The 23752-nt window shown below is 32.5% G+C and overlaps 2 protein-coding genes across 10 annotated transcripts in view; one reads left to right on the forward strand and one right to left on the reverse strand.

Moving 5' to 3' along the window:
• Mctp (multiple C2 domain and transmembrane region protein) overlaps nucleotides 1-23752 on the forward strand; it is a 204383-nt gene that overhangs the window by 111881 nt on the left and 68750 nt on the right. The gene's annotated exons all lie outside the window — the stretch shown is intronic.
• The window catches only part of LOC140442048 (uncharacterized), a 43992-nt gene that overhangs the window by 7848 nt on the left and 12392 nt on the right, over nucleotides 1-23752 (reverse strand). Inside the window, exon 1 of one of the 2 annotated variants that reach the window (XM_072533102.1) lies at nucleotides 5223-5550. The exons of the other annotated variant lie outside the window; for it this stretch is intronic. Within the exon in view, the coding sequence (XP_072389203.1) occupies nucleotides 5223-5385 (163 nt within the window). The 5' untranslated portion in view covers nucleotides 5386-5550. Of the gene's footprint in view, nucleotides 1-5222; nucleotides 5551-23752 lie in introns of those variants that run through there. 2 annotated transcript variants of the gene reach the window in all.

The following is a 23752-nucleotide window of genomic DNA, read 5'->3' on the forward strand; positions in this document are numbered from 1 at the left end:
TGGTTAGCTCAAGATGAATTTAGGCAAACATGTTTTCGGTATAATCGTGCACATGCTCAACACATGCTGTTGGTAAATATTTAGGCCAAGACAGTTAAAAGAAGAAATAAAACTATATTTGTTATTTGTCTATAGTCCAGTGGTCAGAAATTTTATTTCTAAAAACAAGACAAACAAGCTGAATTTTTGATAAAATGTCTATGGGGCCCCAAAAAGTGCAAAAATGAGAATCGTAAAAAAGGCAAAATTCGCGCTAAAATTGTCTTAGCTACATTTTTTAATTAAAATATTTTTTTCTACGACACACCGATTCTTAGTAAATCGATTTTTCCGTTTTCCCCATACGAGGAAGGGTGGTTTCAGGAAAAAGTTAAGTGCAAAAAACTGCTATTTTGCAAAGATCTCCGTAAATTATTTATCAATTTTAATTTAAAAAACGGGAAAATAAAGAAATTCTTGATATAAAAAAATGATATAAATATTGTTAATGTAAAATATAAGGGAAAAAACTTATAGAAAAAAATCAAATTGTGACCATAAATTATTGTTTAAAAAAAACGCAAGGTAAAAATACGAGTACTTTTTCATCTATTCGTCATCTAGTAACCCCCACCTATGTCGTAAAAGCTTCAGATATCTGCGAAAAAATTTTCGACTTTTTTTTTAACCAGACTGGGATATTTATATTTTGTCGTTTATAAATAAAGAGTTCTTAAAAATAGACTGAATGAAACGGAACAACTTGGAACGGAATCCTATTCCATTCACAAGAAATAATACGAGGAAAATGACAATACCACGCACAAAGGGATTATCGGAAAAACCAAATTCAACATTTCGACAACATTCAAAACAAACACATTGAGATCAATTTTATCTAAAACTAAACCTAACAGTGAACAAGAAAGAACAAAGAATTGTATTTATAAGTTGCCTTGTGAATGCTATAAGTTTTATTTCAAGACCATCATTGAACATCAAGACCATTAAATGTTTGAACAACTGAACATCAATATTATATTAAAACTAGAAAAATTAAATAAATAAACACGTAAGGGAAAATTAAAATAGAGTTTGATCGAAGGACAGCAATAAAAACAAAATTTGTTTAATTCATTAATGTTTTGTATTTTGAGGCCGATTTCTGAATTGGAAATTTAAACGCCAAAATATACTTATTTTAAAGTGAAAAGAAAAGAAAACATAAAGACTGGATGACTGAAGAAATACTACTATTAATGAATGAAAGAAAATTATTCAAAACAAAAAATCCAATTAAATATAATGAAACTGATCGATTAATTAAAAAGAGAATAAAAGAAGCTAAGGAGAGAATGTTACATGAGCAGTGCCAAGAACTAGAAGAAATTGAGAAAAAATATGACTTTTTAACATGCATAAAAGAATTAGAGAATTGACAAGAATGAGAAAAACACTTCAAACTAGTCAACTAAGAGATGAAAGTGGTGCACTTATAACAGATATAAACCAAAAAATGCAGATATGGGCACAATATATAGCACAACTTTTTGAAGACAAAGAGAGAACAGAAGCACCAAAAGAATTTAAGGATGATATTGGGCCTGACATTATACGAAAAGAAATTGAATATATGCAATAAAATAAGCTAAAGGTGGTAAATCTCTCTGGCCTGATGAAGTTCCTATCGAATTACTCAAAATTCTAAATAATGAATCTATGATCTTCTTTTGGATCTATTCAATACCATATATAGAACAGGTATAATACCTAAAGAATGGCTCCAATCAACATTCATACTGCTACCCAAAAAAGCCAATGCAATGAATATCGCACCATAGCCTTAATGAGTCATGTCTTGAAATTGTTTTTAAAAGTAATTCACAATAGAATATATAGGAAATTAGATGAAGGCATAAGTAATATACAAATGGGATTTAGGAAAGGACTGGGAACACGAGATGCACTGTTTGCAGTAAGTGTTCTTTTGCAGAGATGCTTAAATATAAATCAGGAAGTATATGCCTGTTTCATTGATTTTGAAAAGGCATTTGACAGAGTGCAGCATAATCGGCTTAAAGAAATTTTATTAAATAAAAACATAGACAGTAGAGACATTAGAATCATATGTAACCTCTATTGGAACCAAACAGCAGAAGTGAAAGTTGAAAATGAACTGACCGAGGATATCCAAATTCGCCGTGGGGTCCGCCAATGGTGTATTTTATCACCCTTGTTATTCAATTTATACAGTGAAGCCATCTCAGAATTAGCGCTTGCCGAGGTCAGTGAGGGCTTATAATAAACGGTGAGCCACTTAATAACATAAGATATGCTGACGACACCGTCCTTCTGACAGGAATACTAGAAGAACTGCAACACCGTGCTGAACAACTAAATATATATTGCAACGATTATGGACTAAAAATAAATTTGAAGAAAACCAAGTTCATGGTATTTACAAAAGCACAAAACATCAAAGTTAAGCTAGTACTAGATAATACAGAAATTGAACAAATATCTTCGTACAAATACCTTGGAGCATGGATCACAGAAGATACTGATCAGACAACAGAAATAAGATGCCGCGTTGAAATTGCACGGTCAATTTTTAATAGAATGAGAAAAATTTTTTGTAATCGCGATATCAATATATCGCTCCGAATAAGAATGCTTCGATGTTATATTTTCTCTACCCTTTTGTATGGGGTTGAAGCTTGGAACCTTAAAAAATCCAGCATTAAAAACCTAGAAGCATTCGAAATGTGGTGTTACCGATGTATTTTGAAAATATCATGGATGGTTCGCAAAACAAACGAACAAGTTCTCGAACATCTAGGAAAACAATGCGAAGTTTTAAATTCCATAAAAATCAGGAAATTGGAATATTTGGGGCACATCATAAGAGGTGAAAAATACGAACTACTAAGGAATATAATGCAGGGTAAAATCAAAGGCAGAAGAAGCGTAGGCACGTAACTAACAAAATTATAATTGCCAGAATGATTTCCAATCTCCGATAGGAGCGGAACATGAAGAAGCAAAAGAAAGTGAAATTGTGACTTATTTCTAATAAAAATAGCAAATTAATTTAAATTTATTAGTCGTGGTCTTCACTTCAAATTTTAGAAATTAATTATTTGAACATTAAAAATTTTTGATGTAGCATTTGTCTCACAAACGGAAACTGATAACGCAACCAAGGGCTCTATATTTTTATCACCTATTATTGCGGAATTCAAAAATAAAAAAAAATCAAAAAAAAACGAAATATTTAAAACAAAATCGATTATCTATACGAAAGTGGTTATAGGCGAGCGGTTTACCCCTATAAGCAGAGCATCAACCGACTAAAATTCTTTTTGCATTTCTAATGCACCAAACCTTTTTTATTCGATTCTATATATTTTTCCAAGATGAAATGTATTTTTTTTAAATTTTTACAAGTGGGCCGGCAATTGTTATTAACAAATAACTTATACAAAAAAGCAATTTCACCTAATTGTTTCGGAATCATTTTTTTAGATGTATCTCATCAAAATAAACACTTTTTCTCTCTTGATAATTTTTCGAAAAATGCTTCCTTTTCGAGTTATGTGCATTTTTTTGTTGAAAAAATGCCGTAATTAGTGATTTTTGGGATTTTTTTTCTAAAAAACTACTAAATGAATTGCAATTTTACAAATAGCTTTATAATCTTTAAACCGTCGAGTACAAGAATATTTTGACAAGGATAAATGGTTTCTATCTCGCTAAAAACGTGGACCCAAATATTTCGAATATGCCTTTCGGGAGTATCCCGCTAAGCGTGTACAGCGGTTGAGGTGCTGTAGGCGCTAAAAAAATGCATCTAATGAAAAATTACCACCTTCGAAACCAGCATTATTACAACATTACTTAAGAGCAAAGTGGCAAATAAATGAATGGATTCAAGCAAAAAACAATATTATTTCATCTCTTGATCCATTAACCCATGGTTGGACAATGGAAAATAATTGTTTCGATTTTAATTATTTTGAAGGCGAAACTAGTTTAGATATGTTACAAAAGTATTTCTGCTCATGTACCGGAAAATGTTCTACGAAAAATTGTAATTGTATTTCCTATAATTTAGAATGCTGCGCAGTATGTGCATGTACACCAGAGAATTGTAAAAATGTTAAAGACGACTCTATTGAAGACAATGAAATCAGCTTGTTAGATGGAAATCCTGTTGCTGTTGACGAAAATTTTCAAATTATTGACAATGAAAACGATGTATAATTAATATTATATTTTAATTTTATTATATTTTTCAATGAAAATTAATTATATATTGCTTAATGTATTTCACTGTAATAAAACATTCAATAATATAGTCACCACGTATATTAAAAGAAAAATTACATTATTATAGCATTGTAAAAAATAATTTTAATTGTTTTAATTATAATATGTTTATATAAAAATAATTAGAAATATCTTTTTTTTAATAAATTGTACGTAATATTTGTATTTATATTAATTTTTTAAATTTAAACAAATATTTCTACGTGCCGCACGCCTGTATCGCCGCAACCGCTGTACACACTTAGCGGTAGACTGCTCGAAAGGCATATTCGAAATATTTGGGTCCACGTTTTTAGCAAGATAGAAAAAAATTATCCTTGTCAAACTATTCTAACTTGTACTCGACGGTTTAAAGATTATAAAGCTATTTGTAAAATTGCAATTCATTTAGTAGTTTTTTAGAAAAAAAATCTACAAAAATCACTAATTAAGGCAGTTTTTCAACAAAAAACTGCACTCGAAAAGGAAGCATTTTTCGAAAAATTATCAATAGAGAAAAAGTGTTTATTTTGATGAGATACGCCTAAAAAAATTGATTCTAAAGCAATTTGGTGTAATTGCTTTTTTTGTATTAGTTATTTGTCAATAACAATTGCCGGCCCACTTGTAAAAATTAAAAAAAAATACATTTCATCTTGGAAAAATATATAGAATCGAATAAAAAACGTTTGGTGCATTAGAAATGCAAAAAGAATTTTAGTCGGTATATTCTGTTTCTAAGCGTCTTTTGAGGGGTAAACCGCTCGCCTATTATGTCAACAGTACATTCAATTGTAGTATAAGAAATAAAGTTAGTAATAAAAATTAACTTTTGTATAAATATTTTTAAATAAGAAAATTTTATATATAATTTATTTCAACCTAAACGTATAAGTTTCATTCAAAAAAAAATTAATAAAAAAAAGTATACATACGTAGTCCTGTATTAGAAGTATCCGTAGAAGACTTTTCTTGGGTTTGTTGTTGAGAACTTTCAGTCTGACTATACTCATTGGATATACAATTTCTTGGCCATGTATTAGATCTATCTCTAAAGTCGGGATCGTATACAACCTGAGCATAGCCATTATCTTCCATTATAACGGAAAAATGGTATAACAATTCACGAGTTGAAGAAAATTAACCGAAAACACAGTTAAAAACACGTACAAGAAATGTAACTACTTAGATTTTTATAATACGTAAAAAAATTCACGCACCACAATTAAAGTTATAAAAAATTTCACTAGTAGACTTCTGAACCTTTCAAAAGTTATACTGCAAATGAAAATTTCATTAATTTGAAAAAGAGAGTTGGGGCGGTTACCATAGCAGGTAAAAATTTTTGGATATGTTTGGAAATCCCACCGCCGGTGAAAGTTTTCCAAAATTATTTTTCAACAATACCAGGTACTTGAAAGTGATCTTATCAAACCGAAATTGTTTAAAAAACTCATAATTACCCACAATTAAGAAAAACAGAAAAAGCAGGTAATCAGAAATTACATTGGACTTATTGCATGATCCTACTTTCTTCACTTAATGAGTTTTTTATAATATCAAGGTCCGTGCGTTAAAAAACTCTACCTAATATAGATGGCTAGAAATTATTTGACACTTTTCTAAACTATTCTTTTTAGTATGTATTACATGAAACGGTGATATGTAGTATAAGAATTATAATATATAGAACGTTAAGTTTTTTATACAGGGTGGTCCTTAAGTAATTGTACAAACGAAAACCGTAAATTCTACACTTTAAAATATTACGATTTAAGCCAATTTGCTTTAATAAAATGTTAATATTAAGAAAGATACAGGGTGTTAAAGTGGAAATTTAAAATTTTATTTTTCGCTATAACTTTTACGTTTGTAAATATTTTTGAACAAAAATTTATAATTGGATGCTTTGAAGTAGGATAAATTATAATTGTATACAAACTTTAATGTAACTGATAGAGGGCGCCACATATGCCACATGTGTGACATAGATTTGCGCTTAACTTATTTGCTCTTAAAGTAAGCTCTATTTGTGTTAAAAAATATTAAATATACATTTTTTTTACAAGGAAAAGGTATACTTGTTGATAACCTCAAAATTTAACCGTTTTCGAGATATTCGCATTTTATAAGTCAGCTGCATAATAATTCTTAGTAGTAATATTTGTGCGGTGAAGCACTGAATACCTGTAGATAAGCATAATTCACAGTTTATTCTTATTACAACAACTTAAAGATGATAATGTAACATTACAAAATTTTTGTTATGGCTGCTAAATGTCTTATTGAAGAAAATATTCTTCATCTTCTTCTTTAGGTGCCGTGTCCGTATTCAGACGTTGGCCGTCATCATATTTACAATTTCCCTTTTCTATCGCTTCTTAAGTTTCTATACCTACTGGAGTTGTATTACTTTTTCCCTATTGTAAAATGCTGAAAACACAAAATATGTGGTTTATGTAAGATGGTGACACCACCACATTCTAAAGAGAAGGCAGTGAGAACATACTTAAATATAATTGTTCTGAACGTTGGAATGATCGTGGCACTCATATTCCTTTGCAATGTGGTGAGATATTGATATAATTATTTAATTTATAAAAAATTCCAAAAGAATACTTATCATTCATTACGTAAATTATTTAACCATTTTTATTAGGACAATTAGAAACTAAAGCCAGGGATTTAATAACACATATGTGTCTTGTTTCATAATACTTTTTCTACCAATCTAACCTTAAAGACTCAGCATTTTTACAAAAACATCATCGTTGGCCTAATAACCGATATTGATATAAATATAGTAAACACACAGGTAATTTAGTTCAGCATAATATTAGTTCGTTAGTTAATCATAACAGACCATTAATTTGTTCGAGATGTAATTATAGTTACTCGTAAGCTGTAACGTAATCATATAAATAAGTAATGACATCGATAGGTTATTCCGTGTTTATATAAGTAACCCATGAATCAAATACATCACAGTTTAACACATTATTTAACCTCTGCCACAAATAAGATGTAGTTCCATAATATACCATAAGGTTTCGATATGTATCCAAAAGAATATATTCATCCATTATAGATTATAGCCACCACGTAGCCCAGAATTTAATCCGCTTGATTTTGGTGTATGGGACGTATTAAAACAACGTGTCTATACGAATCCCATAAACATTCTCAACCAACTATGGGAAGAAATAAATACTGCAGCAGTTTCTTTAGAACCAATGATGCTATTTAACATGAGACGATCTTTAATGTAATATATTGACAAATGAATTAAAGAAAATGGTGGACATATCGAACACTTACTTTGACAAAAAGTTATATTATTTAGTTTAACTATTTCCTAATTTGGTTTATAAACAAAATGTTTTGATTATGACTTTAATTTAACATAAAACGTAAAATGTTTGATGTAAAATCCTATTATTCTGTTTTTGTCAAATCCTATTATTAATTATCCTGCTGACATATTTATTTTATTTAATTTTTCGTTAACTATTAACTTTAGTTAAAGGTATTTTATACGAAAATTTAGATTTATTAATGTTTTTGTGTATTTTTCCTTCGTTGCCTGGAGTAATTGCCTTAAATCAGAATTATGCAGCTGATATGTAAAATGCGATTATCACGAAAACTGTTAAGTTTTGAAGTTATTAAGAAGTATACCTTTTTTTGTTAAAATAATGTATCTTTAAGATTTTTCATCAAAAATACAGGTAACTCAAACAGCAAAAAGTTAAGTGCAAATTTATGCCACATATGTGGCATATGAGGCGCCCTCTATCAGCTACATCAAAGTGTGTATCAAATTATAATTTCTCATATTTAAAAGTACCCAGTTGTAAATTTTTATGCATAAATCTTTACAAACATAAAAGTTATAGCGAAAAATAGAATTTTAAATTTGCACTTTACCCTGTATCTTTCTTAATATCAACATTTTATTAAAGCAATTTGGCTTAAATCATAATATTTTAAAGTGTAGAATTTACGGTTTTCGTTTGTACAATTACTTAAGGACCACCCTGTATAGAAAAGCTTTTTATAAACTATTTCTTAAATGTAAAAAACAAAATATTCATCTAAAGATAACTGTAAGAAAACGTCTTCTTCTTTTTCTCTTTTCCCTTCTGTCGATGATTGGACGAATCGATGTTATATTAACCTTATTTACGAATCATTTAACGTGCTCATGTGGTGCAGCTAAAACAAATCTCGTGGATGATATGTTATTTTATGTCCGTGATTCTTCTTGTAGTCCAGTCGTCACAGACGAAAATGCCGCTGAACCTCTAAAAATCATACGAACAAGCTAAATTTTGCCGAAAATGTCAATTTTAGGACGCTAAAAAAGATGCAAAAAAGCTTACCACTTTTACCCCCGGGCTACCTTCTAAAATCCTCCAAAGGGGGCGCAAAACATCGATTATTTCAAACAAAAAATGTATCTGAGAGAATTTTGAACTAACATATTTGTTACACTTTTTGTGTAGGATAAACCGTTCTCTCAGAAATAACGTTTGAAGCGACTGGCAATTTTAAATGTCAGATACGCGCCCGAAATCAAAGTTCAATAAAATTTGTATTAGCTCGATGGTATAAATTCGATATCTTCTCATGTGAGTGCCCTATCCACAAATATCAAATCACAGTACTTTTGTAAAGCTATTTTACAATATTTGCTTGAGAGACGAAGGGGGAAAAGGAAGAGACACAAAAGTCGGATACCAAAAACTGTGCGTATATAACGAATGGTGAAAATGGAACCTGACTATTGAAAAGCTAAAAAAACGACATATAATATGATAATACCAGCAGAAAAAACCAAATTTATGACATCTAAATACCCACTACGATTTTAAATCAAAATTGATGAGAAAATAATAAAGCAGGAAGCAAAGTTTAGATATCTGGGAATAGATACAACTGCTTCTTCTTCTTTAGGTACCGTCTCCTCTAAGGAGGTTGGTAATCATCACAGCTATTTTCACTTTTGAGATAGCAGCTCTGAACAAGTCGACGGAACTGCAATTATACCACTTTCTCAGGAGATGCGTCTTCTTCCAATACTTCGTTTTCCCTGTATTTTTCCCTGCATTATGGTTTGTAGCAACACATATTTATCCCCTCTCATAACGTGGCCGAGATACTGTAACTTTCTTATCTTAATCGTATTCATGATTTCCATTTCCTTTTTCATCTTTCTGAGGACCTCAACATTTGTTATTCGGTCTACCCAACTTATTTTTAATATTCTTCGGTAGGTCCACGTCTCGAATGCTTTAAGTCGATCGCTCACCTTTTTCTTTAAGGTCCAGGCCTTCACCCCATACATCAGCACTGAAACATATATAAACTTAATATTCTTATTTTGATTTGCAAGCTAAGGTCTCTACTGCATAATAGAGCCAAATGTTGCTCTAGCTTGTCCAATTCTCATTTTTAGTTCTTCTGTATACTCGTTATTTTCATTAATAATAATAATTGTACCAAGATATCTGTATTTTTTCACTTTTTCTATTGGAACCCCTATTATGTTTAAAATGTTGTGCTTTGGAAATTGTCATAAATTTTGTTTTATTAGCATTAAGCGTTAGTCCGCTTTCCTCACTAGCATTTACTACATTATCTAAACGTGTCTGTAGATCTTGTATATTCTCTGCAATTAGTATAGTATCATCGGCATATCTGATATTGTTGATGGGTCTACCGTTGACTTTTATTCCAATTGTTACATTTTCGAGTGATTTTTTAATTATTTCTTCCGAATATAGATTGAACAATAAGGGGGAGAGTATGCAACCTTGTCTTACGCCTCATTTTATCTCGACTTCCTCCGAAAGTTCATACAACTACTTACGAAGAAGTACGACAACAAAGATTAAAAGCAAGTAAAGCGGCGGGATCTCTTGATGACACAATCTGGAAGAACAAACATCTCAGACAAGACACAAAGACAAGAATCTATAAAGCAGCAATTAGACCTATATTAACATACACGGCGGAGAAAAGACCTGACACATCTAAAACAAGGCGACTACTAGAAATAACAGAGATGAAAATACTTTGACGAATATCAGGGAAAAGTCTGTTGGATAGGGAGAGAAAACATAAGAAAAGCATGCAATGTAGAACACATAAATGGATAAGAGACAAAACGGAAACAGGAGTGGAACGAACACATTAGTAGAATGGCAGAAGATAGGATAGTACGAATAGTACGAGATGTTACCAAATGGGCGAAGAAGTATTGACAGGCCAAAAAAAAGATGGTGCGATAATTTATAGACAATTTGGGAGGCTAATATTAAAGAAGAAACAGGCTTTAAAGCTTCCAGACAAGAGGGAAGAAGAAAAAGAAAAAAGACAAAAAACTGATATTGAAAAAGTACTACGACAAGGAAAATTTAATGAGGAAAAAGGCACAAAATAGGAGATTGATTGGACAATGGAATATTAGAGAAACATTTGAAACAGGCGCATTGAAAAACTTCGGCGGATACCCTATAGAAGTACGATATAGATATTGCAGCTGTCCAAGAAACTAAATAACGGGAAATATTCTGTACAGAGATTAAGAACTACATATTTTTTAAGAGTAGAGATAATGAAAGGCTATTTGGAGTAAAGTTTTTTGTTAAAAATAAAATTGAAGAACTAGTGGTGAACTTTAAGCTAATAACAAATAAATTATGTTAATTAAGAATGAAGAGAAAGTACAGAAAAACAACATTTATAAATGTACATGCTCCAACAGAAGATAAGAATGAGGATATTAAAGAGTACTTTTACGAACAACTCGAAAAACTGTTGCACGAAATACCATCGTACGATATGAAAATAATTGTAGAAGATTTTAACGCAAAAGTTGGTAGTTAGGATGCTTACAGACAAATACCTAACAGGCGAAAAGAGCAAACATAGAGACAGCAATCTAAATGGGAGAAGATTGATTGAATTTGATTGATTTTTGGATAAAATAATACGATTAACTAAATCCCTTCTGAATGGTCATGTCTCTGACAGCTTTAATATCACTAAAGGCCTACGACAAGGTCACTCCCTGTTGACTGTATTTTTTAATATAATACTAGAAAGAATTCTAAAAGAAAGCCATATACACACTTAAGGCTCAATCTACCATCACATATATCAATGCGTAGCATACGCGGACGACCTTGGCCTAATAACAAGAAGACCTACATAATTCAAAGATATTTTTAAAAGACTGGAGAGAACAGCCAGGGAGTATGGGCTGGAAGCAAATGAAGAGAAAACAAAGTATATGGAGATGAGAGGAAATAATGAGCATTTAGGACAGTTTTGGAAAGTATCCGCCCCAGACAAGAAATATAACTTTAAGATAGTTGGACAGTTCGATTATTTGGGAGTAACATTAACAAATAGAAATGGAGAGACTCAAAAAATCGAAAAAAAAATGGCTAAAAAGAGAGTAAAAGTACTGAAACTCTAAACAAGATCAAAGAAAACATTCAGAGAAGCAAAAAGAATAATACATATAATCGTTATCCGACCAACGGTACTTTATGCTAGCGAGACCGGGAGCTTAAGTAAAATCATAGAACTGAAGCTAGATAGATGAGAGCGAAAGATACTTCTACAGTAGAATATATGGAGGTATAAAAGATGAGCATAACTGGAAAAGAAGAACAAATAATAAAATAATGTAAATATATGGAGAACAAAAAATTTCAAATATTGCGAAAGTTCAAAGACTAAGATGGCTCGGACACGTAGCTAAAATGCAGGAATTCAATTTCAGAAGGAAAAACATGCCACACATTTCTTAGATGTTATTTGTGGACCACGATAAAAACAGGAGCTAAAATCAAAGATCTTCTAAGAAAATGTCTACTTCTTTCGTTCTAACCGGATAAAATCGACACATAAGCTAAGAAACGTTTTTAGCTACATTATATTTTAACTATGTTTTAAATAATTTATCCAAATAATAACCTTAGTTTCGTATAAGAATAGTGATCATGTATTATGTAAATGTAAAGCGTACCTAGTACATTTTATTTGATGGTAAACACGTAGTAGCTTATGTTATAGTCATTAAATGAGTTTGTTATCGATTGATATTGGTTATAAAAAAATTTAATGTATACAGTATTTTTCCCGCAAGTGTAGTTCATTTTAGTATATTATGTTTTTTTTTTATAAATTCATTAGTTGTTACGTAATATAGAAAATATATAGTTAAAATAGTTAGTATTTTAGTGCCATCAAAAGATTAATGTCCTACTTTTAATCATCATCATCATAAGTGGCTCGACAATCCGTTGTGGATCTTGAACTGCTCACAAAGAAGTCGCCACTCCTGTCGATTCCCGGCAACTTCCCTCCATCTTCTGACCCTTAGAATCTGTAGGTCTTTTTCCACATCATCAATCCATCTCCTTCGTGGTTGAGCTTTACTTCTTGTGCCCTCTGGTTTTAACAATGTTAATCTCTTTGTGCATTCGTGATCTGACATTCTAGCAATATGTCCAGCCCATCTAAGTTTCTACACTTTAACGAATTTCACAATATCTGGATCGGTGTATAACTGATATCGTTCAAAGTTGTATCTTCGACGCAATAGCCCATTTTCATTTACGGTCCCAAAAATCTTAAGAATTTTTCTTTCAAAAATACCAAGAAGTCTTTCATCATTTTAAGAGAAGGTTCATGTGTCAGTCCCATACATCAAAACCGGTCTTATTAAGGTCTTGTATATATTGAGTTTTACTGCACGTTTTATATTTTTATTTTTTAAATGTTTCTGGAGACCGTGAACAGTTCTGTTTGTTATTGCTATGGCTGTTGATAGCATATAAAAGTATATATAAAGGTATGGTTGTTAATTTGAATTTTCTGTTGGATATTTCGGGGGTTTTTAGAAACCAACATATATTTGGTTTTTTCCTCGTTTACCACAAGTCCTAATTTACTTGTCGCATCCACAAGCCTTGTCAAATACTGAAGCAGACAAAACCAAATAGAAGCTGTTTTGGCATTAGGAAGGATTTCCGTGCAGCAATAATCATTAATTATATAATTTAAATAAAAGTATTTAGCAGGGATTACATTCTCCTTCTTCTAGTCACGACTTACGACGCCGAAACACTTTCCTTAACCCAGGCTTCAGCAACCAAACTCAGAGTAGCAAAAAGAAGAATGGAACGCTCGCTACTTGGAGTAACTCTTAGACACAGGGTAAGAAACGAAAACATAAGAAGGACAGGCGTCACAGATGTACAGTACTCGGTACAATATAACGATCCGAGTAAAAATGCTTCGATATTCTATTTTCTTCCCCCTTTTGTATGGGGTTGAGGCCTGGAGACTGAACAAATTCAACATTAAAAACCTGGAAGCACGAAATGTGGTGTTACCGACCTATTCTGAAAATATCATGGATAGATCGCAAAATAAACGCACATTCTCGAAGAACTAGAAAAACAATGTGAAGTTTTAAATTCCATAAAAATCAGGAAGTTAGAATAATTGAGGCATGTCATAAGAGGTAAAAAATACGAACTATTAAGGACTTTAATGAATGCTGTCATGAATACGGACTAAGGATGAATTTGAAAAGAAACTAAATGCATGATCATGACTAAATGAGCAGATGCAAACATCCAATTTATTATTGAGGATACTGTAATTGAGAGTGTGGATACCTACAAATACTTAGGAACGTAGATAACATTAAATGTAGACCAAAGCAATGAAATTAAGACACGTATTGAAATAGCACCTGCATCATTCGTTAAACTTAAAAAGTTTTTTTGTTGTCAGGATATAAGGTTAGGACTACGACTAAGAAGCTTCGGTAATACGTATTCACTACTCTTTTTTATGGTTTGGAAGCATGGACATTAAAACATGTGTATCTGAATAAGTGTGCCGTCTTTGAGTTTAAAAAATACAGAAGAATCCTGTGAATATCATTGACTTAGAGAATACCAAACGCAGAAGTTACTAGAAGAATAGGAAATGAAGCTGAAATAATATTTACTATCAAAAGAAGAAAACTTAAGTACTTAGGCCATGTTATGAGAGGCTCATAGAGATATACATAGAGCTCATATAAAGATACTCATTATTGCAGCATATTATGCAAGAAAAAATTCGAGGAAAGCGAAATGCGAAAAGACGAGGAATATCGTGGCTTAAGACATTGAGGGAATGGTTTGAATGCTGTAGTGCAGAACTATTTAGAGCGGCATTCAACAGAGTCCGCATAGCCATGATGATTTCCAACCTTTGATAGAAGATGAAACTTACAGAAGTAGAAGGAATATAATGCAGGGCAAAATCAAAGGCAAAAGAAACGTAGGAAGACGTAAAATCCCGTGGCTACGCAATCTCCGTTAATGGTTTGAATTCAGTTTAATAAAACTGTTCACGCGAGTAACCAACAAAATAATTATAATTGCCAGAATAATTTCGAATCTCCGATAGAAGCGGAACTTGGAGAAGAAGAATGATTTGCTTGCATTTTTAAAAGAGAAACGTGTAACTGGTGTCCAAATGTTTCAGCTATTTTGTTATAATGTAAAAACAGTTTTCTGCTACATAAATCCGATTTTACATGTCGCTGAGTTTAAGCAATTCGTCATCTAAACTCTGAAGTTTCATCGATTATTCGCAATATTTCATTCAGTCTTAATTTTATAGACGCTTGCCAGAATAGATTTTGACGAATGTATCTATTGTCATCCACCGCTCCATTTATTACGTGACTTGACATCAGCGCTTCCGGTAAACGATTTTTAAGTTTAATGCTTAATTTGGATGGTATGGATTTTTACAGAAATGTTGAATTTGTGGTCTATCGTCTCGATTGGGCTTTGCATTATTTGTTGTTATCCACTCAATTCAAGTAATGCATGATTAAAAGTTTACTTTGTGTTTGGGATTAAATTAAGTCATTCACGGCCGTATTTTGTAGAATAGAGTAGAATAGAAATATGCTTTGTTGTCACTTAAAATTGTACGATTTTATGGACAAAGCTTATAAGGTCATAATTAGAAAAAACAATTTTATTGTAGGCCCTGTCGGTTATATAAGTGACAACGATCAGAATATACAGGATGTCATACCACATTTTCTTTTCAAGGTAATATGAACATGAATGATTTACTGAATGAATAATTAAATTACAATTTTTTAAGGCCTTCTGGACTAAAAATTGACATCCCTAAAGATATAACAGCTTTTCAAGCTGTTAAATGCTTGTTTGTAGATGATAAGATTATAAATAATATTGTGGCATATCCAAATAAATATGCAGCAGGGGTAATCGAGACAACCAGAATACACCGTCGGTCTAGATTAACTAAATGGATTAATATAACAAATAATGAAATCAAACAATTTCTTGGCCTGACTTTATGGATGGATCTGGTAAAACTAGGAAATATTCCAGCTTACTGGTCTATCAAGAGTATTTATAATATTTCCCTGCCACCTAAAATAATATCTCGAAACAGATATGAATTGGTACTAAAGTTTATACAGTTTATTCAGATCCAGAGACACCTACTACAAGTCGTATTGATAAAATCAAATCTTTGGTTGATGCATTGAATTCAAAATATCAAAATGTGTACACCCCGGGTGAGAACTTTGTTATTGATCAACCTTTGGTTCCCTGGAGAGGAAGACCTATTTTTCGTGAATACATTCCCAATAAAGCACACCGATATGGAATATAAGTATTCAAACTATGTGCAACAAATTGATATACCTGGACTACGAACATTGATGAAGGCAAAGCAGAAACATTTGACACAAATTTAGGATTGGGGCATCATGTGTGTCTAAAATTGTCGGAGAGCCTTCTAAATCAAGATGGTACGTTGTTTTTCGATAGTTATCAATTGGCTTTGTCGCTCTTAAATCCAAATAGGCATTTAATTAATACTATCAGGACCACAAGAAAACATTTTCCAAAAGAAATTATGATGAAAAAACTAAAAGGTGAATCTGTAAGTAGAGAGGACCAAAATGGAATAGTAATTCTCAAATGGCAAGACACTCGTGATGTAAAATTACTGTCTATCAAACATGCTTCTGAGTTGATCGATACCTCAGAAAATACTACTGCATCGAAAACATCAACTAGTAAACAACTTACGAAAAAGATGAAAAAGAAACCTAAGATGAAATCAAGTATGGTAGTAGCTTACAATTATGGTAAATATGGCATAGATATATCTGATCAAATGTCTTCTTATGCGACAACTTTACGAAAAGGGGTAAAGTGGTTCAGGAAGCTGGCCTCGGCCTTAGTGTAGTCATTGCTTACCTGGTAATGAAAATTGTTTCAGATAAAAATAAAAAGACTATACAAATACGAAGTTTCAGAGAACAGCTGTTTCAACAAATATTAGACATAGAGGAAAGAGAAGCACCTATAAAAAACAAGACATGCATTGATCAAAGACACAAAACAATTTGTCGTATTGGCAAGCCTTGTAACAAGAATTTGATTGGTTCTCTAGGAAAATCGGAAGCCAGAAAGAAGGTAAAAAAGTAATTACTTATTGCTGTGGTTGCCTTGATCAACCCTATATGTGCATTGAATGCTTTAAAAATACTTGTACTTAATAAACTTATATTTTGCTGTTTTTGTTCCACTTTTGTATGACAAAAATAAAAACTATCTAAAAAAATCTATATATCGTCACGTAATCTTGAGCTATAGAAGAGTATTTAAAAGTTATCTTGTCAGTTATATATGACCGATATGGCCTAATCTTAAAAATCTTCGTCAGTCATATCTGTCTGACATGGCCCCCAACGATCCACAACTTTTGTAGTGTGGCATCAGAGATACTTTTTGAAAATTGCGTATGGCAGCAAAGCCACAATTGATAGTAAGGAAAATTACATTTTTACAACAATATTTATTAATTTATTATTTATTACATTTAAAATTTATTAATATTTAAAAAAATCTCCGAAAATGTACAACCATAAATTTGTTGTTTTTCCAAATATAACAAATGTAACAAATTTCGTTATTAAAGACATACATTTTACTTTGGTTTGGTTTAATTACCAGAATATTTAGGTACAAAACAACAAAATAACAGAGTTAGTTAAAAATATACTTAACCTGAAATCTATTCTTTATCGCTTTTTATAATTACTGTTATACGCTATCGTTGTATTATCTCTGTACATTCTGTTTTTAACGAGAAGGTCATGACAATCCTTTTGTCCATTATAACTCGTATAAAATTTTGAGCGTGTTTTATTCCAGGTAGACAAAAGGTATAAAACTTTTGTAAATACTCTGAAAACGGTGGACTTTCAGGAAATTAATTAGAAATTCTTTGTAACATTAAATTTTTTATGACATCAACACAGCGCTGTTTTAAAGAAAATTCATATTTTTTCAGGCTTAAATACTCAAATAATCAAATTTTCAAATAGTCTTCTTTTTCTTGTTATTGTTTTCTATAGACATATATGTCTGTTCATATAGAGTGTATTTATCGGTTTCAGAGATTATCTTACCATAATTTTTGGTCTTCGCGTTGATCTCTATTTTCTATTGTATTTGCAGTTTTCAGCTGCAATACAGGACCGTTTTTCCAGTGCGACAGGGAGAACTGACGCAAAGCAGTCCCTGCATCTCTGTCTAATGGGCTGAGTTTTTCGACTACGTGACCTTTCTATTGGTCATGTAGGTCATTCATGCTGATAGGATACTTGGCACAGAGTAAAATTTCGAGCTGAGCTCTAGATAGAAGCTCGGCTTAAACTTCGAGCTGCAGGTTGAGCTCGTGGCTCATGTCCGCTAGGCCCAAATAGTTCGAGCGGAGCCGAGCCGGGCTCCAAAATAGAATAGAATAGAAATATGCTGTATTGTCAGTGAAAATTGTACAATTTTATGGACAATGCTTACAAAAAGTCAAAAAAATAACAATAACGATTTAAAATTTACTAAAATTACATAAATCATCAATATAACAAAATAAAAGGTATATATATAAAGGTTATAATAAAATATAAATAAATTGCAAAATTTAAATAAATTGCAAATTGCATAATAAACCTTTGTGAACTAATAAGTTTAAGTTACTGCATGTGATACCCAAATATATGTAAAAATACTTTAGTTGCTTGTACCGGGTGGTCCAATAAGCCGATCTCTCGGCTATATATCAGAAACTATTCATGTTATAACCTTAGGAGAAAAAATTCCTTAGTAAAAGTGGCCAAGAGAAATCGCTGAAAATAACTTTCAAGTTTCTGGGTTAACCGCTAGGGTGCGTAACCTGTGAAGAAAAATTTGAAAACCAGTTTTTTGGGAAATATGCCCAATTATACCAAGCGTTAAATAAGTAAACTAGAAAGAAGCCTAAATTCTGCACAAAGTTGTTTAAGTACTTTTTTTGTATTTTTTTAAATAAAGGGTGGGGGAGAGTGGGAAAGTATTTGTGGATAAATACCTATAACATTGGTTTGGATCTACCGATTTTAACGAAATCATTGTCATCAGAAGGAGTGTAAATAAATTAATTTATATCTACTATAAAATAATTACATTTAGTTTTAATTGTCATAGGCAGGGGATACTTTCGAATAAAAAAATTAAAATATGTTTTTCTTTAAAATGTTTAATGGAAATACCTATTTATTGTAAATTATAATAGAACTGGATTAAATTCGTAACAAAATGGCGCAAGCTGCATGTTAATAGCTTCTGTCGAACTCGAGATATGAATAAAAACGCATAAACATAAGTGAGTATAGTATTGACTCACCCTGTATTATAAATTAAATTAAAAAATAAGTCAGTAGGTACTTTCAAATTTTTTTATACCAGAAGAATCTTAATGTTGATACCTATTTTGACCATTGTTATTTCATATGATTAAAAATAGTTTTTTCGAAACTAAGTAGGCTACGACAATGAATTTGACGGGGAGTTCATATTGTTTATTTATTGACAGCAGTCAAAACATTGTTTAGAAGTGTTATATTATAATGCGAATTGAAGATTGCACTTTTTTTAATAGATATTGGTAATATTAGTAATTATGATTGGAGTTTATTTCGAATGTCACCAAAATGCCGCTATTGCCTCACGTATATTATATTCTGTCTGAAGATATCCCGACAAGAGACATTATGGCAAAGAAGTATTTGTAAGAAAGGCAAGAAGATTAAGAGAAACTGGTATTTTTCATCGTCCTTGTTTTAAACGACGTAGTAGAGGTATGACCGAAGATAATTCAGTCAATGTTCTTGCTTTAATTCAACAGAATCCACATATAAGTAGTCGGCAAATCTCTATAGAATTAAACATACCCAAAATTACTGTTCTAAGGATTTAAAACATCACAGGTTGGTTTTTCATATTATAAAGTGAACGTTTAGGTCAGAAACTCTGAATTCCCTTTAAACTTTTATTCAACTATTATTTTAATATTCCGATAAAAACGGCAACACGGCGCTTTTATCCTTTTATCCGTTTCTTAAATATTTTTATGGACGATTTTTTTTGTGAAACAATTGTGGATTTTTTAAGATTTTTTAAGTTTTAGTAAAGATAGTGGTTTCTTTTTCACCAATATTTGTTGTTCTGTTTTTTAGACTGCATCCTTATCATGTAGTTCTCCATCAAGCTTTATATGAGAGAGATTTTGATGCAAGACTGATTTTTTTTTTTTTATAGCCCTTCTTCTATCCGAATTGTCGAATAAAGGCCTCTCCCATTTCTCGCCATTCATCCCTGTTGTGTGCTAGGCGTTTCCACATTGGTCCTGCGACTCTTTTGATATCGTCGCTCCAGCGCATTTGAGGTCTTCCTCTTGGTCTCTTCGCATCGTACGGTCGCCAGTTTCCGACTTCTTTGTTCCATCTACCATCTTCGAGACGTTCGTTGTGTCCAGCCCATTTCCATTTTAATTTAGCTGCTTGTTTCGCGGCGTCCTTTATTTTTGTTCTGTTCCGGATTGCTTTGTTCGTTTGCCGATCTATTAGTGAGATACCAAGCATCTGTCGTTCCATGGCTCGCTGAGTTTTTCGAATCTTGTCCATGTTCTTTTTTGTGAATGTCCAGGTTTGAGCTCCGTAAGTGAGAACGGGAAGGATACAAGAATCGAACACTTTTGTTCGAAGGTTTTGGGGTATCTTTTTGTCTTTCAGTATGTATGAGAGTTTTCCAAATGCGGCCCATCCCATTCTTACTCGTCTGCTTATTTCGGTAGTTTGGTTTTCTTTGTTTACCTTGATATTCTGACCCAGATATATGTATTCTTCTACATGTTCCACTTTTGTTTCTTGGATGGTTATCGTCGGTTGATCATCTTTATTCGACATTAGCTTAGTTTTACTCAGATTCATTTTCAGTCCTTTTTTTATGGATTCCGTATGAAGCTCATCGATCATCGTCTTCAGTTCTTTCCAGCTGTCGGCTATTAGTACTACGTCATCTGCATATCTTAGATGGTTTAAATACTTTCCGTTTATCGATAGTCCCTTCGTTTCCCAATTTAGTGATTTAAAGATGTCTTTAAGTGCGGCAGTAAATAGTTTTGGAGATATGGTGTCTCCCTGTCTTACTCCTCGGTTGATTTTTATTGGCCTCGTTTTCATTCCGTTATCCATCGTGACTACCATTTCAGCGTGTTGATATATATTATGTATTAATATCCTATATCTAGAATCTATTCTGCTGTTGACCAGTGCTTCCTCAATAGCCCATAATTCTATGCTGTCAAAAGCTTTCTCGTAGTCTATAAATGCTAAACAGATTGGTAAATTGTATTCGTTAACTTTTTCTATTAGGACCTTTAGTGTGTGAAGATGGTCACATGTACTGAACCCTTTTCTAAATCCGGCTTGCTCTACTGGTTGATATACATCGAACTTTGTTGTCAATCTATTTGTAATTATTTTTGTGAATGTTTTATAAAGTTGTGATAGTAGTGATATTGGACGATAATTTTTCAGATCTGTATTGTCCCCTTTTTTGTGTATTAATATTGTGTTAGCAGTATTCCATTCCTTTGGTATGTTTCCTTCAAATAGGCATTTATTAAAAAGTATTTTTAGGTACCTGATGACTACTTCTCCGCCTTCTTTCAACATTTCTGCCAGAATTCCATCACTACCCGGTGCTTTATTTCTTTTCAATTCTTTAATTGCATTTTCTATTTCTACTTCGCTTATTTCGGGCATTACTTCAGAATTTACGTTTGTTATTTGTCTTTTCAGATTTTGCTTTGAAGAGTCGGGGGGATCGTTTCTTGAGCGGTATAACTCAGTATAGAAGTTTTCAACTATGTTTGATATCTGAGCTTTGCTTGTTTCTAGTTGGCCTTGTTGATTTTTCATAGTTATAATATTTTTCTTTCCTAATTTCGGTTTGGTATATTTCAGACTTCGATTTTTCTCTATCACTCTTTCTACATGTTCTTGTTGATGTTTTTTAATATCGTCTTTTATCTGTTTTCGTATGGCTCGATTAAGTTCTTTGTATTCTGTGGTATTTCTTTTGTTTAGTGACAGGAGCTCTTTTCGTTGTTTCAGCATATTCTTCGATTCTGCACTTATTTTGGATTTTTTGTTGTTATGGCGGGTTGCTACTTCTAAGCTAGCATTCAATAGTTCTTTTGTTATAACTGAGTTAATTTTATTAACGCTGAGTTGTTCTAGATTCAGTGCTTGGGCGGTTTTTAATTTGCTAGCATATTTTTCTTTATCGACTTTTAGCTTTTCTGTGTCTATTTGTATCGTGTTATTAAAGTTAATTCTACGTTTGCTATACTTAATCCTTAGTTTAGCTCTAACCATTCTGTGATCACTACCCAGAGAGACATTATTTATTACTGTTATATCTTCTACGATATCTTTCTTGTTACACATGATGTAATCGATTTCGTTCCTTGTTTTTCCGTCTGGTGATAACCACGTCCACTTTCTTTGCGGTTTTTTCTTATAAAATGTGTTCATTACGAAATATTTGTTGCTATGTAGGAAGTTAACCAGGGTTTCTCCTCTTTCATTTCTAACACCATAGCCGAATTCACCAATATAGTTTTCGCTTTCTTCTAGTCGTTGTCCAATCTTAGCGTTGAAATCTCCTATTATAAGTGTGTAAGTGCTGTGATAGTTCGTGTTGGTTTCTATTATTTTCTCGTAGAACTCATCTATCTCTTCATCGGGGTGTGTTGAAGTTGGGGCGTACACTTGAATGATTTTTAGGGTGATTTTCTCGTTTATATTTATCACAATCATTGCAATTCTTTCTGAGATTCCCACATATTGTTCTATTTTATTAGCATGTTTCTTAGAAACCAGAAATCCTACGCCATTTAGACTTTGTTCTTTGTGTCCTTTGTAATATAAGATGTTACCTGATTGCAATGTTATGCGCTCCTCACCTTTCCTTTTTACCTCTGCGAGACCAATTATGTCCCACTTTAGGTCCTTTATTTCTTCTTCTAGCTCATAGATTTTTTCGTCTCTGTTTAAAGACCTTACATTGAGTGTTGCTATATTCAAGTTTGTTGTTTTTAGCGATTTCTTGCTTCCCCCAAATTCCATGAAGCTGTCCTTTTTTATAAAGGAGTGGGACTTGCCAATACTGTATGATCTACCCACCTGGGGACTTACTCCTATCGTTTTAGAATTCGCCATCATTTTGGGGAGGTTATTAGCCTTAAAACACCGCGCTGGCCAGACGTGTTGGTGAGTGTGTATTCAGCCGTCCATTCTGGATCAGACACTGTTCGTAGCCGTCCACTCTGGATCAGACGCTACAGTTTGTGATCTTATACTATCCCTAAAATCAAGGGTTGCCAGCTCCGCCATCTTCGCCGTATCGAAAGTATTCTTCGTCGCCTTGGATGCCGTTCTGGACTTCATCCGTGACCCTGGACAAGGGACCCTTAGCAGGTGCTAGCTTCCCGGGTCAAGAAGCTCCTGGAATCTGCGGAGGGCAGGGATTGATTCACTTTCCCTGATAGGACTATCCAATAGAATCCAAGGGACTCCAAAGGAGTTCCTACCCGCTACCCGCAAGACTGAATTACTGCAATTGAATGTTAGGTCTGCTAGAAGAACAACCGCATATCATGTCAAAAATTTTGTGGACAGACGAGGCTACGTTTAATAGTGCGTGTGGTGTTAATCTGCCTAATATGCATTATTTGGCCGAAGAAAATCTGCACTGGATACATGAGGTGCAGGTTCAAGGTAGATGGAGTCTTAATCTTTGGTGTGGTATAGTTGATGGAAAGAACGTAGATCAATATTTCTTTGATAGAACTTTAAATATAGTAGATAGAACCTAAAAGTACCTAAAAGAACCTAAAAGTAGCAAGATCAGCTTCTACCTTAGCTGGACCAATTTCATAGGCATTGTTAAATTCTAGAAGGATTTTTCGTAGATCTTCAGTGTTAGTGGGAAGTCCT

Source organism: Diabrotica undecimpunctata, chromosome 5 (genome assembly GCF_040954645.1).
Source record: "Diabrotica undecimpunctata isolate CICGRU chromosome 5, icDiaUnde3, whole genome shotgun sequence".
NCBI lineage: Eukaryota > Metazoa > Arthropoda > Insecta > Coleoptera > Chrysomelidae > Diabrotica > Diabrotica undecimpunctata.